Consider the following 23889-nt stretch of genomic DNA (forward strand, 5'->3'; position numbering starts at 1 on the left):
ACCCGATATATCAATATCATTTGTCAGTATGTCGAAAGTGTAAATGATATTTGCTATTGTGTTACAGCTACGAACAGACATGAAATATTCATTGTTTCTTCACCAGCACCGAGGTGTGCTCGCGTTCGGCTAGAGGTAATGCAATGAATAGTTCTATGCTTCCTGGGCCTAACGCGTGCACGTCAGTGAACAACGAGTTCAAAATTCTGATCATGAACAAAAAGTAGTCATGTCATTTAATGGGTGTGATAAGACCTTTGAAGTAATGAAGTTCCATTTATAAGCTGTCTCATCTCTAATAATGTGTTTTCTAAAATCTGTTGTATAGCAGTATTAATTTACTTGTGTACTGATTGCCATAATGAGCAGAATTCTCTAGCGGTCTCTTGTGGTAACCATTGTGTATAGTCAAACAACTGGACCTCACAGGGTTTTGGCGTTTAGAGGACCTGCGACACAGCAACGTTATGGTGGTTGCATCCAGCAGTGGCCCACAATTTTTGCTGTCAAGTGTACATACTAACGTGCTCAGCAAACGTGCTTGTGTGGAGTCTTACAGATACCCTTTGCATTTTATTCGCACATATGGCTAATTTTATTTCCTCTGTGTTCACGCTATAAGAAAGTGCGAAATAGGACAGATGAAACAGCATAAACACCTTTTGCTGCTTCAGATCACTTTCAGATTTCATCGAATGGCTTTGAACTGTCCGAAGCAGTTAAACTCTGTGTACCAAATCAAAAACTGATGTTGCACAACTCTCAAAAGGCCCCACTATGTCCTTAGACCAGGTTTTAATCGTCGTGGCGGAGGAGGCGGAGTGTCAGCAGCGTTCATCGTTGTCAAGAACGTCGGCCTGTTGCTCATACCAGTGCAAATTGTTTTCGATGGCTAAGTCTGTGGGAATGAACGCCCAAAGGGAAGGAGTAATTTCTTTGACGCTCTATATGGCACGTCCTCGCAACTTTCCGTATCGATTCTGAGCGATCGTGTGTCTGAATTATTTTCCTCGGTCACCCATAAGAAAACCACGTGATTTCAACGATTAGTCTCGCAGTTCTGACCTTTATCGTAGAGATGTCAAAAGAAGCTGCGAAATACACGTATGGTAAAGAGAGGGTGATCTAAGGAGTCTGAAAACTTCCAGAATGCATGGAGCTAATCGACAATCGCTAGGCGGGGCTCCTAGAACTTGCGAGCGCCGCTGTCACCGCCTCAGCTCTAGGGGTGCGCCACGCGCCACGCGCCAGTTTATGAGCGCTACAGAGCCAGCAACGCAGTAGCCCGGACCTCAGTCGTATTCCGACTTTGCTTTCGCTTGGTTCGTTGTACTCGTCGATGTTTGCTTCCTGATACTGCTACGTCTAGATTCTCGATTTGGCTCAATCTCCGGACTTGTCATTCTGCCTGTTGTCCATCCATCGCTGTTGTTTTTCCGTGGTTTTCAGAGACTCATCGTCTACGATGGTCGTCCTGGTCACATGATTCTGGTTACTATAGTCTTCGTGTAAGCAGTGGCCTCATATGTGGTCATTCCATCGATTGCATCGCAATAGTTGATATTTTCTGCCAAATCAGAATGGTTGAAATACACTCCTGGAAATTGAAATAAGAACACCGTGAATTCATAGTCCCAGGAAGGGGAAACTTTATTGACACATTCCTGGGGTCAGATACATCACATGATCACACTGACAGAACCACAGGCACATAGACACAGGCAACAGAGCATGCACAATGTCGGCACTAGTACAGTGTATATCCACCTTTCGCAGCAATGCAGGCTGCTATTCTCCAATGGAGACGATCGTAGAGATGCTGGATGTAGTCCTGTGGAACGGCTTGCCATGCCATTTCCACCTGGCGCATCAGTTGGACCAGCGTTCGTGCTGGACGTGCAGACCGCGTGAGACGACGCTTCATCCAGTCCCAAACATGCTCAATGGGGGACAGATCCGGAGATCTGGCTGGCCAGGGTAGTTGACTTACACCTTCTAGAGCACGTTGGGTGGCACGGGATACATGCGGACGTGCATTGTCCTATTGGAACAGCAAGTTCCTTTGCCGGTCTAGGAATGGTAGAACGATGGGTTCGATGACGGTTTGGATGTACCGTGCACTATTCAGTGTCCCCTCGACGATCACCAGAGGTGTACGGCCAGTGTAGGAGATCGCTCCCCACACCATGATGCCGGGTGTTGGCCCTGTGTGCCTCGGTCGTATGTAGTCCTGATTGTGGCGCTCACCTGCACGGCGCCAAACAAGCATACGACCATCATTGGCACCAAGGCAGAAGCGACTCTCATCGCTGAAGACGACACGTCTCCATTCGTCCCTCCATTCACGCCTGTCGCGACACCACTGGAGGCGGGCTGCACGATGTTGGGGCGTGAGCGGAAGACGGCCTAACGGTGTGCGGGACCGTCGCCCAGCTTCATGGAGACGGTTGCGAATGGTCCTCGCCGATACCACAGGAGCAACAGTGTCCCTAATTTGCTGGGAAGTGGCGGTGCGGTCCCCTACGGCACTGCGTAGGATCCTACGGTCTTGGCGTGCATCCGTGCGTCGCTGCGGTCCGGTCCCAGGTCGACGGGCACGTGCACCTTCCGGCGACCACTGGCGACAACATCGATGTACTGTAGAGATCTCACGCCCCACGTGTTGAGCAATTCGGCGGTACGTCCACCCGGCCTCCCGCATGCCCACTATACGCCCTCGCTCAAAGTCCGTCAACTGCACATACGGTTCACGTCCACGCTGTCGCGGCATGCTACCAGTGTTAAAGACTGCGATGGAGCTCCGTATGCCACGGCAAACTGGCTGACACTGACGGCGGCGGTGCACAAATGCTGCGCAGCTAGCGCCATTCGACGGCCAACACCGCGGTTCCTGGTGTGTCCGCTGTGCCGTGCGTGTGATCATTGCTTGTACTGCCCTCTCGCAGTGTGTGGAGCAAGTATGGTGGGTCTGACACACCGGTGTCAATGTGTTCTTTTTTCCATTTCCAGGAGTGTAGCTCTGAGCACTATGGGACTTAACATCTGAGGTCATCAGTCCCCTAGAATTTAGAACTACTTAAACCTAACTAACCTAAGGACATCACACACATCCATGCCCCAGGCAGGATTCGAACCTGCGACCGTAGCGGTCAAGCGGTTCCAGACTGAAGCGCCTAGAACAGCTCGGCCACACCGGCCGGCGATATTTTCTGCCATGTGCTGCCACTGTTATGAGAGTTAAATGCCAGGCCACAGTCTCATATATATTGGATGGGGTTATTTAACTGTTAATGCTGTCGATTTTCCAGATTTTTGTTTGTATCTCACTTATCTTTACATCTACGAATGAAATCACCGAATGAATTGTTTAGCTCGAAACCGAAAATGCGTCGTAACCGACCCCTCTAATATGAACATTACGGAAATGATATTTCGGCAAGACGCAGCCACAAGACGAAATTTATGTATCAGGTACTGCTAATGCTTAGTATGTCAGAACTGGTTTGGGCATTGAACAGTTTAGGTGACTGTTCAAATAAAATAAATTATGCAGTCACAAGTACTGTTCTCACTGGAGCTCTCTGCCAGTAACATGTCAATTATGAGTGATATAATAAAGTTATACGACGAGTATTTGCCAGTCCCTTTTGCAACCATTTGATTTGGCCAAGTGGAATAAAGCCAGGAAAACTCAAGCAACTTTATAGGCAGAGCCTTCTAAAATTGTCACACGAATGAACAAACTACAACTTTACATGTTGTACGAGTCCACAATATTGTGTCATTGCTTTAAAAAATACTGGGCGACTGTCACTCAGTAACATTAAAAATGTCATTACTTATTCGCTGCGGACAAAAATCATAGTCCTTAATGAAGTACGGTGATTCTCTCCGCTTGTATCATAATACAAAGAAACAAGTAGTTTAACTGTTATGTGAAGAGCTAATTTTAGAAGCGTATTCCATTTCTCGTCATAAGCCGCGAGCATTGGCGGTCCCACTCTCGCCTCTCGTGACGTGCCTGCGGCGTTCGGTACTCACACAAGACGCTGAGCGTCCAGCCAGTCTCGAGGTAGGCGCCGGTGATGTTGGGGTTCTCGGCTCGGCACGTCAGCACCTTGCCGTCGTCCTCCGTGGACGGCACGAAGATCAGCTCGCTCAGGGTCGAGTTGTCGAGAGTCTCCTCCTGCACACAAGAGACAGTAAGTGAGGCGCGTAAGAGCTGCTCACAGAACGTACACAGTGTGCTTAAAAATGTGTGGTTCGTATTCTTACAAGAATAAATTCTTATAATCAGCCAGCTACTATATGGTATGCAGCGGAGGGCACTATGTGTACTACAGTCATTTTTTGCCGTTACATACACTGGAACGGTTATTGGTAAGTCTCTGTGTGATGGAATCTCTGTCTTTTCGCGAGATACACGTAGGAAAATGTAGTATGTTGGTTAATTCCCTTAAAAACTTTAGCCCTCGGAATTTTACCACTTCGTGACGCACAGCGCTTTGTTTTTTTCGTAGCATCGGCCACTGAAGTTGTTTGAGCATGCCCCTGAGGTCTTAGCACTCTTTTAGGTGAATAATAAAATATATACGAACTATACATATTTTCCGGATTTGCGGACATACTTTCTAAACATCTTGAATACTCCAGTAACTGAAACAATGTGAGGTGGCAGCAGCAGACAGTTCTCAGCAGTATTCTTGTATTAGGCTAAATGTAACAGGATATATATGCTTTTTAAAAAAAAAAATTAATTAATTCGAAATAATCAAAAGAGATGGAATTTTTATGAAAGCGTTACGTACAAAATTGTTTAGAATTCAGTCTCACCTATAGAATTATGCGTCTGATGTTCCGTATGAAGCTGTCTAACTCTTATTGGGGATAGCACACTGGGCACTTTTCCCTTTGGGACCCAATGTCGATATTAGAAGACCACAGGTGAAACGATCAAACGAAAAGAGATAACAAAGATCTAAATTTGCAGCAGAAAACTGCATGTTTAAACATCTAATCCGAAAGAAGTATTACAATATCTATAACTCAGGTAAGAAGGACAATATAAATGGGTTTTCTTACAACACTGGACTGAAAATCAGAAAAGGTTTTACTAAAAAATAACGAAGCAACAGACAATAATGATGATGTATGACACAACTAGTCTGACTACTTCTCGGCAGGCAGCAGCACGGTATAGTTCAAAAAAATATGCAGTGTCCACCTTTCCCGTTCTGGCTGCTTGAATCGGCACCTGTATTACGGCTCTAACTTTCATAGTGTCCAATTAGTGCGCCTTGACTGCTTGTGCGCTTATAGGTTCGATATGGAAGTGACAACCATCGGCGGTAAGCTATGTGGACAGTATGTAGGCTACTCGAATATCATAAACAGTACCAAAGAGGGCGGGACAATGATTGTCGCTGTTTTGAACGCTTAAATACTGAAACTGTATAGTGCTTAGTTCAAACGTGTATCGATGGGGAGGCACGGACGACGCCCGTATAGAAGTAACTAGACTCTATGCTCTTGAAATATTTTTCAATTGTTATATAATTTTATAATGCTCATATATCATCCACTTGGCAATGCTAACAATTACATACAGAAGTATAGCTATAAAAAAAACATTTTCACGTTTTGGAGTCACATATAGAACACGCGCATTTAGCGCTAGGAGTGGGATGAGCACCTGCGTAACACTTGTGTAACCTACTTACTTCCGTACTCCTGGACTTTTAGGTAAAATGACAATACATCCTTTATACATGTGTTGATCGACTGGTATGGACCATGTTTTATTCCACTTTATTTTAAAGTAAGCATTATCATCCAGAAGAGATACGATTTTGAACTCCGTATTTATAATGTGGCTTTAATGTTACCTATTCTAGTTTCTGAGGAACTGGCGACAAGTAAACATTGTGTGACTGAGCCACACAGAAAATTATGGACACTTTCGAATAAAGAACTTTTGGCATTGCAGGTCTTGTTCAGGCAACTCCAGTTGTAAGTAGGCTGTTTAGGTTTTTATTTTGGTGACGCCACGTAGCGCTCTGTATGAAAATCACTGACTGTGCTGTGTGCAGTCTGTGGCTGGTTGGACTCATTGTTGGAATATCCGCTTGTGTAGTGTTGAAAATTTGATGTGAACAGCACGTAGCGTTGGGCAGTTGGAGATGGGCCGCCAGCAGTAGTGGATGTGGAGAGAGAGATGCCAGAGTTTTGAGAGGTTGCTATGAGTGGACAATCTGGACGTGTGTCCGCCAGAAAGAGGAAATTTGTTAAGATGGCTGTCATGAATTGTTAGATAAATATATGATGACTTTTGAACATTATTAAGGTAAATACTGTTGTGTTGGCAGAAGAGCCAACACCTTGTTACAACTGGAGGCCGAAATGCACGCGTTTTAGCTCACGCAGGCTGGCGTGAGGAGGGAAGAACTATACTGACGTGAGGTCTGGGACATGACAAGGAATGAGAGTTCAGAAAGCGGACGTAATTAGTTTGATACTTAACTTTAATCCATTAATGAGGAACGTCGCTCTTGACGGTACAGAATTCACAATATTATCTGTTCAGAAGACATATAGTAAGTGAATATCGCGCCTTGCTAGGGCGTAGCAAATGACGTAGCTGAAGGCTATGCTAAACTGTCGTCTCGGCAAATGAGAGCATATGTAGTCAGTAAACCATCGCTAGCAAAGTCGGCTGTACACCTGGAGCGAGTGCTAGGGAGTCTCTCTAGACCTGCCGTGTGGCGGCGCTCGGTCTGCAATCACTGATAGTGGCGACACTCGGGCCCGACGTATACTAACGAACCGCGGCCGATTTAAAGGCTACCACGTAGCAAGTGTGGTGTCTGGCGGTGACACCACAAATACATTGTTTTTGTTCCCTACCAAAATATTTCATTTGTCTAGTATATCAGTAGTTGATCGGTCTGCCGCTGTGGTTGCCCCGGTTGCTGCCCGCAGTGGGGCTGAGCCCTAGCCTGTGGTTGATTGGGAGGTCGTTCCAAGGCGTGGCAGGCAGCGAAAGACGTCCCCGGAAGCTGATCAGAAAGCCTCCCCGGTGCGTCTGACAAACAGGTTTCAGGCACTGTCTCTGGCTGAGCCAGATGCAGCTGCCTGCCCTGTTTCAGAGGATCATTCTCAGCCTTCAAGGTCGGGGCAATCGCAGAGGGTGGGCTTACTGGTAGTTGGGAGCTCCAATGTTAGGCGCGTAATGGGGCCCCTTAGGGATACGGCGGCTAAGGAGGGGAAGAAATCCAGTGTGCACTCCGTGTGCATTCCGGGAGGAGTCATTCCTGATGTGGAAAGGGTCCTTCCGGATGCCATGAAGAGCACAGGGTGCAGCCAGCTGCAGGTGGTGTCACATGTCGGCACTAATGCTGTGTGTCGCTTTGGATCTGAGGAAATTCTCTCTGGATTCCAGTGGCTATCTGATTTGGTGAAGGCTGCCGGTCTTGCTTACGAGATGAAGCCAGAGCTCAACATCTGCAGCATCGTTGACAGAACCGACTGCGGACCTTTGGTGCAGAGCCGGGTGGAGGGTCTGAATCAGAGGCTCAGACGGTTTTGCGACCGTATTGGCTGCAGATTCCTTGACTTGCGCCATAGGGTGGTAGGGTTTCGGGTTCCGCTGAATAGGTCAGGAGTTCACTACACTCAGCTGGGGGCTACACGGGTGGCGGAGGCTGTGTGGCGTGGACTGGGCGGTTATTTTAGGTTAGACCCCTCGGGAAAGTGCGGGATGGGCTGCAATGTCAAAGGGTGCTTGGCAATTACAGGATGTGCTTGGATCAAGGAACAGTCGGAATTATAGTTGCAAATTGTTGTAGTTGCGCTGGAAAAGTCCCTGAGCTTCAAGCGCTAATAGAAAGCACAGAAGCTGATATAGTTATAGGTACAAAAAGCTGGCTAAAGCCTGAAATAAGTTCTGCAGAAATTTTTACGAAGTCTCAGATGGTGTTCAGGAAAGATAGATTAGGCAGAATTGGTGGTGAAGTCTTTGTGTCTGTCAGTAGTGGTTTATCTTGTAGTGAAATCGAAGTAGATACTCCGTGCGAATTGGTGTGGGTGGAGGTTATACTTAACAGCCGAATTAAGTTAATAATTGGCTCCTTCTACCGACCCCCAGACTCCGATGATAGAGTTGCGGAACAGTTCAGAGAAAGTTTGAGTCTCGTAACAAATAAATACCCCACTCATACGGTTATAGTTGGTGGGGACTTCAACCTACCCTCGGTATGTTGGCAAAAATACTTGTTCAAAACCGGTGGTAGGCAGAAAACGCCTTCCGAGATTGTCCTAAATGCATTCTCCGAGAATTATTTCGAGCAGTTAGTCCACGAACCCACGCTAATTGTAAATGGTTGCGAAAACACACTTGACCTCTTGGCCACAAACAATCCAGAGCTGATAGAGAGCATCATGACTGATACAGGGATTAGCGATCACAAGGTCATTGTAGCTAGGCTCAATACCATTTCTTCCAAACCCATCAGAAACAAACGCAAAATAATTTTATTTAAAAAAGCGGATAAAGTGCCACTAGAAGCCTTCCTAAAAGACAATTTCCATTCCTTCCAAACTGACTATGCGAATGTAGACGAGATGTGGCTCAAATTCAAAGATATAGTAGCAACAGCAATTGAGAGATTCATACCTCATAAATTGGTAAGAGATGGAACGGATCCCCCGTGGTACACAAAAAAGGTCCGAAAGCTGTTGCAGAGGCAACGGAAAAAGCATGCGAAGTTCAGAAGAACGCGAAATCCCGAAGATGGGCTAAAATTTACAGACGCGCGAAATCTGGCACGTACTTCGATGCGAGATGCCTTTAATAGGTTCCACAGCGAAACATTATCTCGAAATTTGGTAGAAAATCCGAAGAAATTCTGGTCGTATGTAAAGTACACAAGCGGCAAGACGCAGTCAATACCTTCGCTGCGCAGTGCCGATGGTACTGTTATCGACGACTGTGCCGCTAAAGCGGAGTTATTGAACGCAGTTTTCCGAAATTCCTTCACCAGGGAAGACGAATGGAATATTCCAGAATTTGAAACACGAACATCTGCTAGCATGAGTTTCTTAGAAGTAGATACCTCAATGCGGGCAATTCTTCAGGTGCAGATTGTATACCGATTAGGTTCCTTTCAGATTACGCATATACTATAGCTCCCTACTTAGCACTCATATACAACCGCTCGCTCACCGATAGATCTGTACCTACAGATTGGAAAATTGCGCAGGTCGCACCAGTGTTCAAGAAGGCTAGTAGGAGTAATCCATTTAACTACAGACCTATATAATTGACGTCGGTTTTGCAGTAGGGTTTTGGAGCATATACTGTATTCAAACATTATGAACCACCTCGAAGGGAACGATCTATTGACACGTAATCAGCATGGCTTCAGAAAACATCGCTCTTGTGCAACGCAGCTAGCTCTTTATTCGCACGAAGTAATGGCCGCTATCGACAGGGGATCTCAAGTTGATTCCGTATTGCTAGATTTCCGGAAAGCTTTTGACACCGTTGCTCACAAGCGACTTCTAATCAAGCTGCGGAGCTATTGGGTATCGTCTCAGTTGTGCGACTTGATTCGTGATTTCCTGTCAGGAAGGTCGCAATTCGTAGTAATAGACGGCAAATCATCGAGTAAAACTGAAGTGATATCAGGTGTTCCCCAGGGAAGCGTCCTGGGATCTCTACTGTTCCTGATCTATATAAATGACCTGGGTGACAATCTGAGCAGTTCTCTTAGACTGTTCGCAGATGATGCTGTAATTTACCGTCTAGTAAGGTCATCCGAAGACCAGTATCAGCTGCAAAGCGATTTAGAAAAGATTGCTGTATGGTGTGTCAGGTGGCAGTTGACTCTAAATAACGAAAAGTGTGAGATGATCCACATGAGTTCCAAAAGAAATCCGTTGGAATTCGATTACTCGATAAATAGTACAATTCTCAAGGCTGTCAATTCAAGTAAGTACCTGGGTGTTAAAATTACGAACAACTTCAGTTGGAAGGACCACATAGATAATATTGTCGGGAAGGCGAGCCAAAGGTTGCGTTTCATTGGCAGGACACTTAGCAGATGCAACAAGTCCACTAAAGAGACAGCTTACACTACACTCGTTCTTCCTCTGTTAGAATATTGCTGCGCGGTGTGGGATCCTTACCAGGTGGGATTGACGGAGGACATCGAAAGGGTGCAAAAAAGGGCAGCTCGTTTTGTATTATCGCGTTATAGGGGAGAGAGTGTGGCAGATATGATACACGAGTTGGGATGGAAGTCATTACAGCATAGACGTTTTTCGTCGCGGCAAGACCTTTTTACGAAATTTCAGTCACCAACTTTCTCTTCCGAATGCGAAAATATTTTGTTGAGCCCAACCTACATAGGTAGGAATGATCATCAAAATAAAATAAGAGAAATCAGAGCTCGAACAGAAAGGTTTAGGTGTTCGTTTTTCCCGCTCGCTGTTCGGGAGTGGAATAGTAGAGAGATAGTATGATTGTGGTTCGATGAACCCTCTGCCAAGCACTTAAATGTGAATTGCAGAGTAGTCATGTAGATGTAGATGTAGTTAGTTAGGTTAGGTTAGTGTTGGTTAACGTCCCGTCGACAGCGAGGTCATTAGAGACGGAGCGCAAGCTCGGGTTAGGGAAGGATGGGAAAGCAAATCGTCCGTGCCCTTTCAAAGGAACCATCCCGGCATTTGCCTGAAACGATTTAGGGAAATCACGGAAAACCTAAATCAGAATGGCTGGAGACGGGATTGAATCGTCGTCCTCCCGAATGCGAGTCCAGTGTGCTAACCACTGCACCACCTCGCTCGGTATCAGTACTTAGTACCTTCAGTAGGTAGAATCTTTCATTTAGCTGGTAGTACTAGCGCTCGCTGTATTGCAGTAGTTCGAGTAATGAAGATTTAGGTGAGGTAAGTGATTCATGAAAGGTATAGGTTATTGTTAGTCAGGGCTATTCTATTATAGGGATTACTGAAAGTCAGACTGCGTTGCGCTAAAAAATATTGTGTGTCAGTTTACTGATGATCAGAATAAGTAAAGAGAGAATTGCCTGAGTACGTTCATTTTTACTCAGCTGTCTTTGTATCCAATAACATAGAAGATGACCAACACAGCCATTCATAATTTTTCTAAGGGGACGTTTCATATTTCATAATTTTCTAAGGGGACGTTTCACAGTGACCTTCACCAGTATGTACTACAAAGAAAAACGCCACGACGGAGCCCTTCGCTCTCCTACCTGTGAACAAATTGCGGAGTTCGGAGTATTTGTGGACTTTCTCGGATACAAACGTCGCTGGCAGCCGCTCACAGGACACCATGGCGGATATCTCGTGCCGCAACTGTACTTTTTTTTTTTAGTAACAATGTCTGACAGTTTCCCCAAAAGAAACCCCCTGTTTTGTCGACGGCTACTGGCATGGTCCTCACACACTGTGAGAGGATGCACCTGCGAGTACGTACCCGGAACCTCTTTAGCGGACGGTTGCCCTTGTACCAGGTGATGACCGCCGGCGGCCGGGACCCCGTCGACTCGCACGCCACCTGGTAGCGCTGGCCCGCCTCCAGCTGGTCCGGCCGCTCCGTCAGCCGCACCTCCAGGGGCCGAACTGCACACACCACGACAACGGCCTCACTCCAGCTGCGTCTGAAACTATCTTCCTAGGATGAGTGGATGCATCGTTTCATCCACTGCTGGTCACTAATATATTGGTTTCCAGCACTGCAACATACACTACTGGACATTAAAATTATTACATAACGAAGAGGATCACGTAACTAATGAGGAGGTATTGAATAGGATTGGGGAGAAGAGAAGTTTGTGGCACAAATTGACTAGAAGAAGGGATCGGTTGGTAGGACATGTTTTGAGGCATCAAGGGATAATAAATTTAGCATTGGAGGGCAGCGTGGAGGGTAAAAATCGTAGAGGGAGACCGAGAGATGAGTACACTAAGCAGATTCAGAAGGATGTAGGTTGCAGTAGGTACTGGGAGATGAAGCAGCTTGCACAGGATAGAGTAGCATGGAGAGCTGCATCAAACCAGTCTCAGGACTGAAGACAACAACAACAACAACAACGAAGAGGACGTCCTACAGACGCGAAATTTAGCCGACAGGATGAAAATGCTGGGATATGCAAATGATTAGCTTTTCAGAGCATTCACACAAGGTAGGCGCCGGTGGCGACGCCTACAACGTGCTGACATGAGGAAAGTTTCCAAACGATTTCTCATACACAAATAGCAGTTGACTGGCGTTGCCTGGTGAAACATTGTTGTGATGCTTCATGTGAGGAGGAGAAATGCGTACCATCACGTTTACAACTTTGCTAAAGGTCGGATTGTAGCTTATAGCGATTTCGGTTTATCGTATAGCTACATTGCAGCTCGCGTTGGTCGAGATCCAATGACCGTTAGCAGAATATGGAATCGATGGGTTCAGGAGGGTAATACCGAACGCCGTGCTGGATCCCAACGGCCTCGTATCAATAGCAGTCGAGAGGTCAGGCATCTTATCCGCATGGCTGTAACGGATCGTGCAGCCACGTCTCGATCCCTGAGTCAACAGATGGGGACGTTTGCAAGACGACAACCATCTGCAGTTCGACGACATTTGTAGCAGCATGGACTTATTAGCTCTGAGTCCATTGCTGCGGTTACCCTTGACGCTGCATCACAGACAGGAGTGCCTGCGATGGAGTACTCAACGACGAACCTGGGTGCACGAATGGCAAAACGTCATTTTTTCGGATGAATCCAGGTTCTGTTTACAGCATCATGATGGTCGCATCCGTGTTTGGCGACATTGTGGTGAACGCACACTGGAAGCGTGTATTCGTCATCGTCATACTGGCGTATCACCGTCGTGACGGTATGGGGTGCCATTTGTTACACGTCTCGGTCACCTCTTACTCGCATTGACGGCACTTTGAACAGTGGACGTTACATTTCAGATGTGTTACGACCCGTGGCTCGACCCTTCATTCGATCCTTGCGAAACCCTACATTTCAGCAGGATAATGCACGACCGTATATTGCAGGTCCAGTACGGGCCTTTCTGGATACAGAAAATGTTCGACTGCTGTCCTGGTCAGCCCATTCTCCAGATCTCTCACCAACTGAAGACGTCTGGTCAATGGTGGCCGAGCAACTGGCTCGTCACAATACGCCAGTCACTACTCGTGAGGAACTGTTATGTCGTTTTGAAGCTGGATGGTCTGCTCTTCCTGTACACGCCGCCCAGGCTCTGTTTGACTCAATGCCCAGGCGATCAAGGTCGTTATTACGGCCAGAGGGTGTAGTTCTGGGTACTGATTTCTCAGGATCTATACACCCAAATTGAGTGAAAATGTAATCATGTCTCAGTTCTAGTATAATATATTTGTCCAATGAATACCCGTTTATCACCTGCATTTCTTCTTGGTGTAGCAATTTTAATGTCCAGTAGTGTGTTACATAGGAATGTTCCTGCAACTGAAGTTTGAACACAGTTTTTGTTTTCTGTCCACATCGCCCTTTATTTCATCTGATAAAGTTTTTCTGCAGGTTTCCATCAACAGATCAGTAACTTAAAAAACTAATTACGGCAGGTGACGCTAACCGCACATATTATAGAAATGGGCGTATAGTTAAACTAATGGACCGATATCAACCAAACTTGGTACTCATGTCACTTACTGTCTGAAGATCAGCTGTGTGGTGGTAAGAAAAACCTACCTATCAAACGCGTGAGGGTGAAAAATCCGTGTAGCCCACGACGTTCAAATATCCACACTTTAGTCATCCAGAACTTGAGAATGAGAGCACGTAGTGACTTGCAACGAACTTAACACATAATTTCAACCGCAGGAAGCATGATGTTTTAGTTTATTACTTCTTTACTGCTAACTGCCTTCTCGGTATATTTTGCAAACAGTATTGACATATATCAGTGAATGTACTAGCAAAATCATATAATTCTATGACACATAGTTCAGGATATACGACGTCATAAATATTTAGATACGTGACAAACTGCTGCAGCATGTAAAATGTTTAAATATTTTATTTTGTCGCTATTAACTCTGTCAGCAAAACTTTTCTCAGACAGTATCCATATACAGCGGATATACAAAACACTATATGACCATATGACAATGATCAGGAGATATAACGTCAAATACTGCGATGCAAAAAAACTACGGCGTCATGTATTACGTTTTAATGTGTTACTTCTTTACTACTACCTCTATTGGCAACACATTTCGCAGACTATATCCACATATACACCTACATATGAAAAAAATTCGCATCAAACATTACGTTTTATTATTATTTCTTTACTGCGGCTGAGACGAGTAACTATATAAAGAACCAACACAGGTCAATAATAATCGACGAGAAAGAACAAAGTACAAGTGGAATATGCTGTATGTATGTTATATATATTACACACGTGCGTAAGTTGCCTTGGCCACGGGTAGAAAGCCTACCCTAAACCCCAGGAACGATTTCAACCACATTTGGTACACGTATTGGTACGACCTGCAAAAAAATACTGTGAGGATAAGTCCCAAAATCTTCCTTTTGGGATGACCGTGATAACGTGGAAACGGAGAGGTAGGAGGATTCCGACAGAGAAAGGAAAGACGAGGAAGAGATAGACAGAGAGAGGGGGAGAAGGAAATGGATAGGGAAAGAGGCAGGAGGAGTTGAAAGAACGGAGAGGTTTCAATGGGTGAACAGAATGAGGGGGTGGAGGAAATGGACAGAGATTAAGGATGATGATGGACATAGAGAGTGACCAGGACCAATAGGAACTTAGAATAAACACTTACCCGGGCAAGGCGGATACTCGGCTAGTAGTGTATCTTACCGAGGATAAGAACTAACTCACTACAATCGAGTGTCTGTTTTCATATGGTTCCATCACTTTACTGCTGTGTAGCAGTAACGCATCTGGCTGCTAATCGAACCCGAATTGGAACAGAGCTACTGCTTAAATTCCAAATAAAAATCAGCACCGGCGGCGGAAGACTTTCGACAGAAGAAGTCACTCTAGTTCTGCCAATGGTCTTGTCTAAGAGGGCGGAGAAACAGACACAGTTCCAGGAGACAATCTCGCCCTTGTAGTGGCAAATTGACTCACAAAGTTCAATGAACCTGCATAAGGATGAAAAAATCAAGGGAAACCGAAGACACAAAAGGTGTCCCACAGGACAAGTGCCCTGTAATCGGAAAAGTGTCATGATGATCTGTTCATTGCCAAAAGACTTCTCACTAGACCCCCACTCCTGGAGATAATTGCCAATGGGGAGCTGACCATGAGAAAAAGATGCAATAGTGAATTAAAAGGTAATATTCTACGAGCAGAAGTGTGAACAGTCACAAACTTGAGGTTGGTAGAGAAGAAATAAAATCTGTAAAGGGACATGCCAAGGCTCAATGTAGATATTGTGGGAGTCAGGGAAGTAAAAGAATGAAGGCCAAGATTTCTGGTCAGATGAGTATAGAATAATATCAATGGAAGCAGAAAATGGCACAAAGTGAGTAGGATTCGTTCATTAGAGTGAACAGTTCTGTGATCGGGTTTCTCTCATTTGAATCGGCAGCAAACCAACACCAATAGTTCAGGTATACATACGACGTCGCAAGCAGAAGATGAAGGGATAGAAAAAGAATGAGGATTCTAAAGAGGTAATTCAGCAAGTAAAGGGAAATGACAAACTAATAATCATTGGGCGTTAATTCGGGTGTTTGGTAAGGAATGGAAGAAAGGATTACGAAAATGTATGATGTTGGCGGTAAGAACGAGAGAGGAGAAAGACTTTTTGAGTTCTGAAATAAATTTCAACTGGAAATAGCGAATACTTTAAGAATCGAAAGAGGAGGAGTTGTACGTGAAGAAGTACCGGAGACACGAGAAGATTCCAACTGAATTACATCATGGTTACACACAGTTTCCGAAATCTTATACTGCCTTGTGAAGCCTATGCAGGAGCATATATAAACTCACATCGCAATTTAGTAAGATGAATAGTACACTGCAGTTTAAGAGGCTCGTCCGGAAGAATAAGACTGGAAGGAATACTGAAATACTGATGAAGGATGAGACGTGTTTGAAGTTGTGGGTGTGGGTATGGCGATAAGGAATAACACAGTCGCCACTTGATTTAAAGATGAATGGATATCAATAGCAATCAGTGATGGAAAGATAAACGTAGGTATTACGAAGGTAACTGCAAAGAAACCTTTGGTGAGAGAAAAAACACCTGAATTGATCAACGAGAGAAGGAAGTACAAAAATGTTTGAGGAAAGGCAGGAATATAACAATGTAAATCACCCAGGAACGAAATAAATAGAAAACGTAGGGAACCAAGGCAAAATGGCTGCACGAAAATAAAAATAGAAAAAGAAATGATGGTCAGGAAGACTCACTCAGCATATAGAAAAGTCGAAAATTCAAAATAACCTTCGGAAAAATTAGAGCCAAAGGTGGCAAAATCAAGGGTGCTATGGAAATTCCATCGTTAATCGCAGAGGAGAGAGCGAACAGGTGCAAAGAGCACATGAAGGCTTTTACGAAGCTGAGGAATTGTATGATCACATAACAGGAGAATTAATTGAAGTCGATAAGCAATAGATAGGATATCCAGTATTATAGTAAGAATTAAAAATAAGTTTCTGTGACTTAAGGTCAAATAAGGCAGAAAGGATTGGAAACATACCTTCATAATTTATAAAATGATTGGTGTGGAGAATCTATGAGACTGGCGACATCGCTTCATACTACTGGGAAAACATTATTGACACAATTGAAAAGATAGCAAGTGCTGATAAGTGTGGTAACTATCATGCAATGAGATTAACCGCCAATGCATTTTAGTTGCTGACTCAAATAATATACCAAACAATGGAAAAGAAAACATAAGATGTTAGATGACGACCCATTTCGCTTTGTGAAAGGTAAGGGCACCAGAGAGACAATCCTGAAATTGCAGTTGATAGTGGAAACAAGTGTTAAAGATCAATCAAGAGACTTTCGTAGGATTTGTCGACCTGAGAAAGAGAACGGCAATGTAAAATGGTGCAAGATGTTCGGAATTCAGAGAAAAATAGGAGTATGCTATAAGGAAAGACCGATAATATACGACATGTATAAGAACTAAGAATCAGTACAACGACCAAGAGGGAGCAATAGGAATAGAAGCCCAGAATTAAAGTGCTTAGATTAATAAGTGTGTCAGATTGGGATGCACTTTTCACCCCTACTGTTAAGCGTATACATAGAAGAAGCAATCTTGGATATAAAAGACAGGATCAAGGGTGGAATTGAAATTGAGGGTTAAAGGACACTAACTGTAAGATTCGCTGATAACACTGTTATCCTCAGTAAAGGTGAAGATGAATTACACAGTCTATTGACTGGACAGAAGGATCTGATCACTACAGATTGTGGATCGACAGTAAAACAAAGAAAGACAAATGAGTTGAGGAGTAGCAAAAATGAAAATAGAGAGAAACTTAACCTTACAATTGGTGATTATGAAGTAGACGGAGTTAAAGAATTCGACTGCTTTGGAAGCAAAATAACACTGACGGACAAAGCTAGGGGGACACAAAAAGCAGACACAAAAAGGGCATTCCTGGCAAAGCGTAGCCCAATATTACAAAACATAGGCCGTAATTTGAGGAAGAAATTTCTGGGAACGTACAACTAGAGAAATGTGTGGTAGTGAATCATGGAAAACCGGAAGAGAAGAAATCAGACCCATCTGAGATGTGATCCTACAGAAGAGTGTTCGAAATTATGTGGACTCGTAAGATAATGAATGAAGAGGTTCTCCGGAGAATCAAAAAAGAAAGGAACATAAAGGGTGATTCAACTGTCGCTACAACTAGAAGTTATGCAAATCCTCTCACTCGCTACATGCAAACTATTAGTTCCACAGAGAAAAATGAACAGAACCTTTTCGTAGGAACTGTAACGTATTTAATTTTCGAACTGGAATAAGTCTTCGCTGGATGTCATGTTTTTTGAGTTGTTCAAGAAACTCGCGTTTAAAGGTTACCTCCATATGTTACGAAAACTATGGCCTCTAGCGAAAACATATCTCAGTTCGAAATTTAATTGCCATAAGTTTCTTGTAAAAAGGTTGTGTTCAGTTTTTTCTCATGAGCTAAAGGTTAGCACGTAGCGAGCAAGAGAATACGAAAAACCTCGTGCGTGGTATTTGAGGGCGTTGTGGGCTGCATATAATCGAGCGACAGCCGAACCTTCCCGTATGGAAATCACTGTGAAGGAAACGGGACAAGGTAATAGTACATGTATTAAGACATCCGGGAATAAATTCAATGATACCAAAAAGAGGTGAAAGGGGATAAAAACTGTAGAAGAAGACAGAGACTAGAATTCATTCAACAAACAGTTGTTGCAAGTGCTACGAGGAAGAGGTTGGTACAGGAGAGGAATTCGTAACGCTTCAGTCCGGAACCGCGCTGCTGCTACGGTCGCAGGTACGAATCCTGCCTCGGGCATGGATGTGTGTGATGGCATTAGGTTGGTTATGTTTAAGTAGTTCTAAGTCTAGGGGACTGATGACCTCAGATGTTAAGTCCCATATTGCTTAGAGCCATTTGAACGATTTCGAATTCGTGGGAGGCAGTACCAAACCAGTCAGTGTACTGATGACTAAAACAAAAATAAAATCATTTACTATGTTCCATAATACCTTGTATCGTTGTTTTAAGTTGCCGATCTGATCGATCTGATGATAACAGTCTGCTTTAACTCACAATTACACGAAATAAAGGGTGATCTACACAGAAAAAAGGTTGTGTCTAAGTTCGTCGTGACCTTAATCTTCTGCAAGGACTTGCTGTCTTCCATTGACTATGATTAAGATTGTTATTCATATGACGTTAATTTATTCGCGAAGTAGCCCGATCCACTAGAGCTCATCATTAGGCATCAAGGCTTACTGATCACTTATACTAATGCCATTAATTTCTTGATTTCTTACGGCATTTATTATGTCTAAAGGAAATGCTTCCCTCTATGGAAATGGGAAAGATATATGGTTCATTTTTTGACAAAAGGCGTGCTGTCAAGTAAGGTGGCTAACTGTATGTACAGCCACTTGTTTCTGCGGATCGAACATCTCATTCCTGTGGCATTATTTTAGCTATTTGCTATTTTCACAACGTAATGTAAAACTGACGCTCACGTAGCATTTTATACATGGTAACTTAGTGTTATTATGTCCTGATGGGCACTAGTGTTTCGAAACGCGTTTCACACAAATTAACGTCATAATAACAACGATATTAAGCATTGTGACTGGTTTCGGTACATACATATAGATTAAATTACAACAGCGTCGAAATAAACTAATTTGCTAATATGGCTAATCATTAATGCAACTTAAAATGATAAATACAGTTCTTTTCAGCTCTTCAGTCACTGTTTCTTATTTCCAGATTACCAATTTTTTATACCTATGGAAATATCAAAGCAACTGACAGTTGCGTGCCCTTTTAGAGATTAAATATGTTACTAAAAAGCCAAACGGTTTGTCAAATATTTACCAAAAAATTGTTATATGATATACCATTTTTGAAAACACAGTAACTAGTCCTAAGGAAACACTATCAGTTTCATGTTCATATACGCTAAAAACACGATTAATGCTGTCCCTTTATAGTACAATTCTCAAGCTTTTCTACTGGAGCATGGAAACCCTGTTGTATTAATAAAGGGATTCTGCACGTCCTGTTAGTTCTGTCAATCAAAATGTTTCTCAGTTGTAATATATATGGAGAACATACAACTGCGTTTCAAGTGTACACACTCAACTAAAAGAACAATAACACACAGCGACATACCACGAAGGAGTTATCAGAATGGAACAAAACTCGGTATATGTATAGTGCATGTACAAACGAACAAAGAAATGGATGATTTATTCAAGAAAAAGAGCTTCACAAACTGAATATGTTAACAACGTGTTGGTCCACCTCTGGTCTTTATGTAAGCACTTATTCGAGTTCGCATTGCTAGCGTTATTGGATGTTATCCTAAGGTATAGCGGGTCAAATTCTGTCCTATTGGCTAGTTAGGTCGTCAAAATACCGAGATGGTTGGACTGCCCTGGCCATAACGCTCAAAGCGTTCTGAAATCGGGAGGGATTCAGCCACCTTGCTAGCCAAGACAATCAGATTGGTATCCAATCGCTGTCCGGTGGGTCTCCAGACACACCGTCGCTCATCAGCGAGGTTCAATTCGAAGCAGAGCTCATCAGTGAAGACTGTTGTACTCCAGGCAATGGGATTCCAGGTCGAATACGGTCTGGTGGCGCCCTAGAGTGCGACATGAAACCAACCTGATTGTCGTCCGCCATATAGCTCTGCAACCAGGAACGAAGATCTCAGGTGCCATTTCATTTCATACGAGGACCCGTTTGGTCGTCAACCGCGTCATCCTCACAGCACAGCAGTACGTCAACGATATTCTACCCCCATTTTGTATTCCTTCATGGTAAACCATCCTGGGCCTACATTTCAGCAAGATTATTCCCGACGGCACACGACAAGAGTATCTTTATGCTTCTCGAACAGTACCTTGGCTATCAGAGTCGCCGGATCTCACTCCAACTGAGAACGTTTGGTGCATTATGGGCAGAGCCTCGAACTAGCTCGGGATTTTGACCATCTAACGCACCATTTAGATGGAATTTGGCACTGTATCCTCGGGAGAACACTATCAATCAATACCAAGCCGAGTAACTGCTCCCATAAGGGTCAGAGGTGGACAAACACCTTCTTGATTTGCTCAGTTGTTGAGGCTCTTTCTCTTGAATAAATCACCCACTTCTTCTGGAATTGCAATAATTTGTTTGTCTACACCTGTAAACCATATATTCGAGTTTCCGTCTAATTCGAATAATTTCTTCGTGGTGCATCGTCTTTCTTCGTTTTTGTCTTACATTGTATAACAGTGGAAGTGTAGGACTGGGTTATTCTCACTACAAATACGTTATGTCATACAATAGAATTAAACCCTATCACATCCCTTTCTTAATTACTGCCTCCATTTGTTGTCCGTTACATGTTCCAACTGAAGACAATCTTTCGCTCACTGTATTTTCTGCCTGACAACTTTAGAATTCCAAGGAATGTAGTACTGCCAAGAGATTCAAAAACCGTTTATTTGACATGTTTCTTCATTTCTCTGGAAACCAAACTGCTCTATCGCGAAATCAGTTTCACCAGTCTATCAGTTAGTTTGTAGATAATTAGTTTCAGTATTTTGTAATAATAACTCATTAAATTCATGTTTCGGTAATGCTCTCACCGGTCAATACCAGCCATCTTTGGTTTTGGAAAAAATACGTTCTTGTAGTCTGAGGGTACTTCAGTCTTAATAATTCTGAGGGAATGTTGGTTATTTCAGATGGATTGTTTGGACCTACCGATCAAAGTTCACGGGTCGTAGCATATTTTTTTCGTTATCTCAAGTATATTTTGAAATACTTACTGCTTTTACTGGTCAGTTTGAAACGCTATGTGGTAACAGGAAAACATAGTAGCATAAATTCGATACCATTTAGCATATCCAAGTCTCTCCTGTCTGTTCATTGCTGTGAAGAGAGGTGCGGATATTGTTTCCAGATTGTATATTACGTACAGTCATGATGACAATTGTCTCGAACAATGGCTTGTCGCGGCGTTTTGTAGATTCCACAACAGTTCTTTGAAACATCGATCACAAAGAAACACGAAAAATTCACAAAATTTGAGGTATCTACTTCATTTATCTCCTTGATCTGCTACCTGTTTTTTAGTTAATTTTTGCGAACAATGTGATATACTAGTTAAGACCAAGGGTCGCAGAAACTTAAGGGGTAGACCATTTTCGCTTGATGCTAAACTGCTAGTCAGTTCCCAGTGAGGCCGATGGAAAGAGAGGGCTTTCGTCGAATTACCTTCTATTACGTTAAACGGTGAACGTGAATGTTGTTTGTTTGCGTATTTATCCTACTTTAACGTATCTTACCTATATTTTTAGCTCAGATATATCCTGAAACAGTTCATGTTTCCATTCTATAGTGGACATGTTGAATCGCAGAAAGGCGCAACAAAAATACCGCTAAACAAGTAAGCTTTCTGCCGAAACTCCTTTTTCTAGGTAATACTTCCTTGATGGCCTGACCTCGGCAGCCAGAGACAGTGATCACGTGTGTGCGGAGCTGTGCTGAGCGAATTTGTGTGTGTGTGTGTGTGTGTGTGTTTGTGTGTGTGTGTGTGTGTGTGTGTGTGTGTGTGTGTTGTCTGCTTCAGAAGGAGGTTTAGCCGAGAGCTTACATGCTTCGCTGTCTTTTTGTTGTCCCTGTCTGCAACTCAAGATGGTGAATAGCAATATGTCCTTCTCATGATACTGTCATTATTCCATCTTGGATTTTGCATTCCTTAATGTTCTTATTCGTCAGTTTGAAGCGCTACAAGTAAACAGTGAAGTAAAAAACCAGAGTGTTATACATCTTGCTTATCAGCCTCATTAGATAAATTCGTTATCAGGCCATTACTTGCCTAACCCAATTTCTATGTCACCAGCTCAAGCAGCAATGCGCCATCCGTTTGCTTGAAGAAGGGGATAATTGTAATTGCAGGAAGCGGTTTTGTACGGACAAAGTGAAATCATTAAATGACTCAAAACTTATTCCGGCATCAGTTTTCATTTTATCGAGTCTTGGAAGCATTACTTTCTCGGTTTGGCTCACGAAGAGGAAAGTTTCAACTAGATTATATACAACGAGTTTGGTCCAGAAATATCTTAGCAAGCATTAGCACAAAATAAATGGATGTAAATCCACAACTGTTAATTTAGAGAAGTAATAGCCATTAAATATTTTGTTTTTGTATGTCCACTTAGAATAGAGTATTTTAAGGCAACTGTAAACCCAGGTTGTCAAGTAATTTCATACATCTTCCAACAACGAAAGATTTATGAATTTTCAAACTACTCGTGCAATTTCTACACGGTATGGAATTCATCCTTCATCAGGGATCATAATTCGAGGGTAGCTTAATGGGGGAACCCATCAGCGATAAAAATACGCAAAGCTGAATCAGCAGTATGTTAACAACCTCACTTAGACAGAATAGTACACTCAGGAATGTACTTGGGAGTGAATACGTACGTATGCAAAAAGTATGCTATTTTTTTCTGCTCTAAGATTGCTTTTCTACTTTTTCAGATATTCCAATAATCGTGGCTGGTAATTTAAACATCGAGAAACGGAACTGCGTTATTAAACAATACTGGGAAGCAGAGAATGCCGAACCCGTTCCAGAGAAATGGGCAGAAGAATGTCATACGCCTCCATCAAGCAGGCTATCAATTTATAGGTCGCGTAACAAACAGATCGAACTGAGTGTGTCTGTAATGCGCCAATGAGTGGGGAAATGCCAAAGCCCAGATAAATCCAAAAGGAGAACCTATGGTGAGTTGGATATTTCCCCTATATACTTGCGTTGTGTAATTCAATGTTTTGGTTTGTAAGTGTATCGGTCAAGATTACATCATGAATTACTAGAGGTTTACCGATATCAATTTTTAGAATTCAGAGGGATACTTCTGAATGAAGAAATGCAAAGTGATGGTGCAATGCGAAAAATTTGTTCGTCTGACGACGAAAATTTTAAGCTGTCAGGTACAGGTATTAGGCGTAACTCTGTGTACTACGCCAAAAAAATACACACGCTGTAAGTGAAAAATAATTGAATCAGCCAGGGGTTACAGCATAGGCGTACCTACTATGTATACCATAGAACTGTTAACTACCAACGATTCCTGTATTAACATGCTGTG

General features: G+C 43.3%; 1 protein-coding gene across 1 annotated transcript in view; it reads right to left on the reverse strand.

Annotated features, from left to right (window-relative positions):
- The window catches only part of LOC126284502 (nephrin-like), a 1138462-nt gene that overhangs the window by 119635 nt on the left and 994938 nt on the right, over positions 1-23889 (reverse strand). Inside the window, exons 6-7 of the mRNA XM_049983477.1 lie at positions 11501-11646; positions 4042-4186 (exon numbers count right to left, since the gene is read on the reverse strand). Of these exons, the coding sequence (XP_049839434.1) occupies positions 4042-4186; positions 11501-11646 (291 nt within the window). The remainder of the gene's footprint in view (positions 1-4041; positions 4187-11500; positions 11647-23889) is intronic.

Source organism: Schistocerca gregaria, chromosome 8 (assembly GCF_023897955.1).
Source record: "Schistocerca gregaria isolate iqSchGreg1 chromosome 8, iqSchGreg1.2, whole genome shotgun sequence".
In the NCBI taxonomy this organism is placed as follows: Eukaryota; Metazoa; Arthropoda; class Insecta; order Orthoptera; family Acrididae; genus Schistocerca; species Schistocerca gregaria.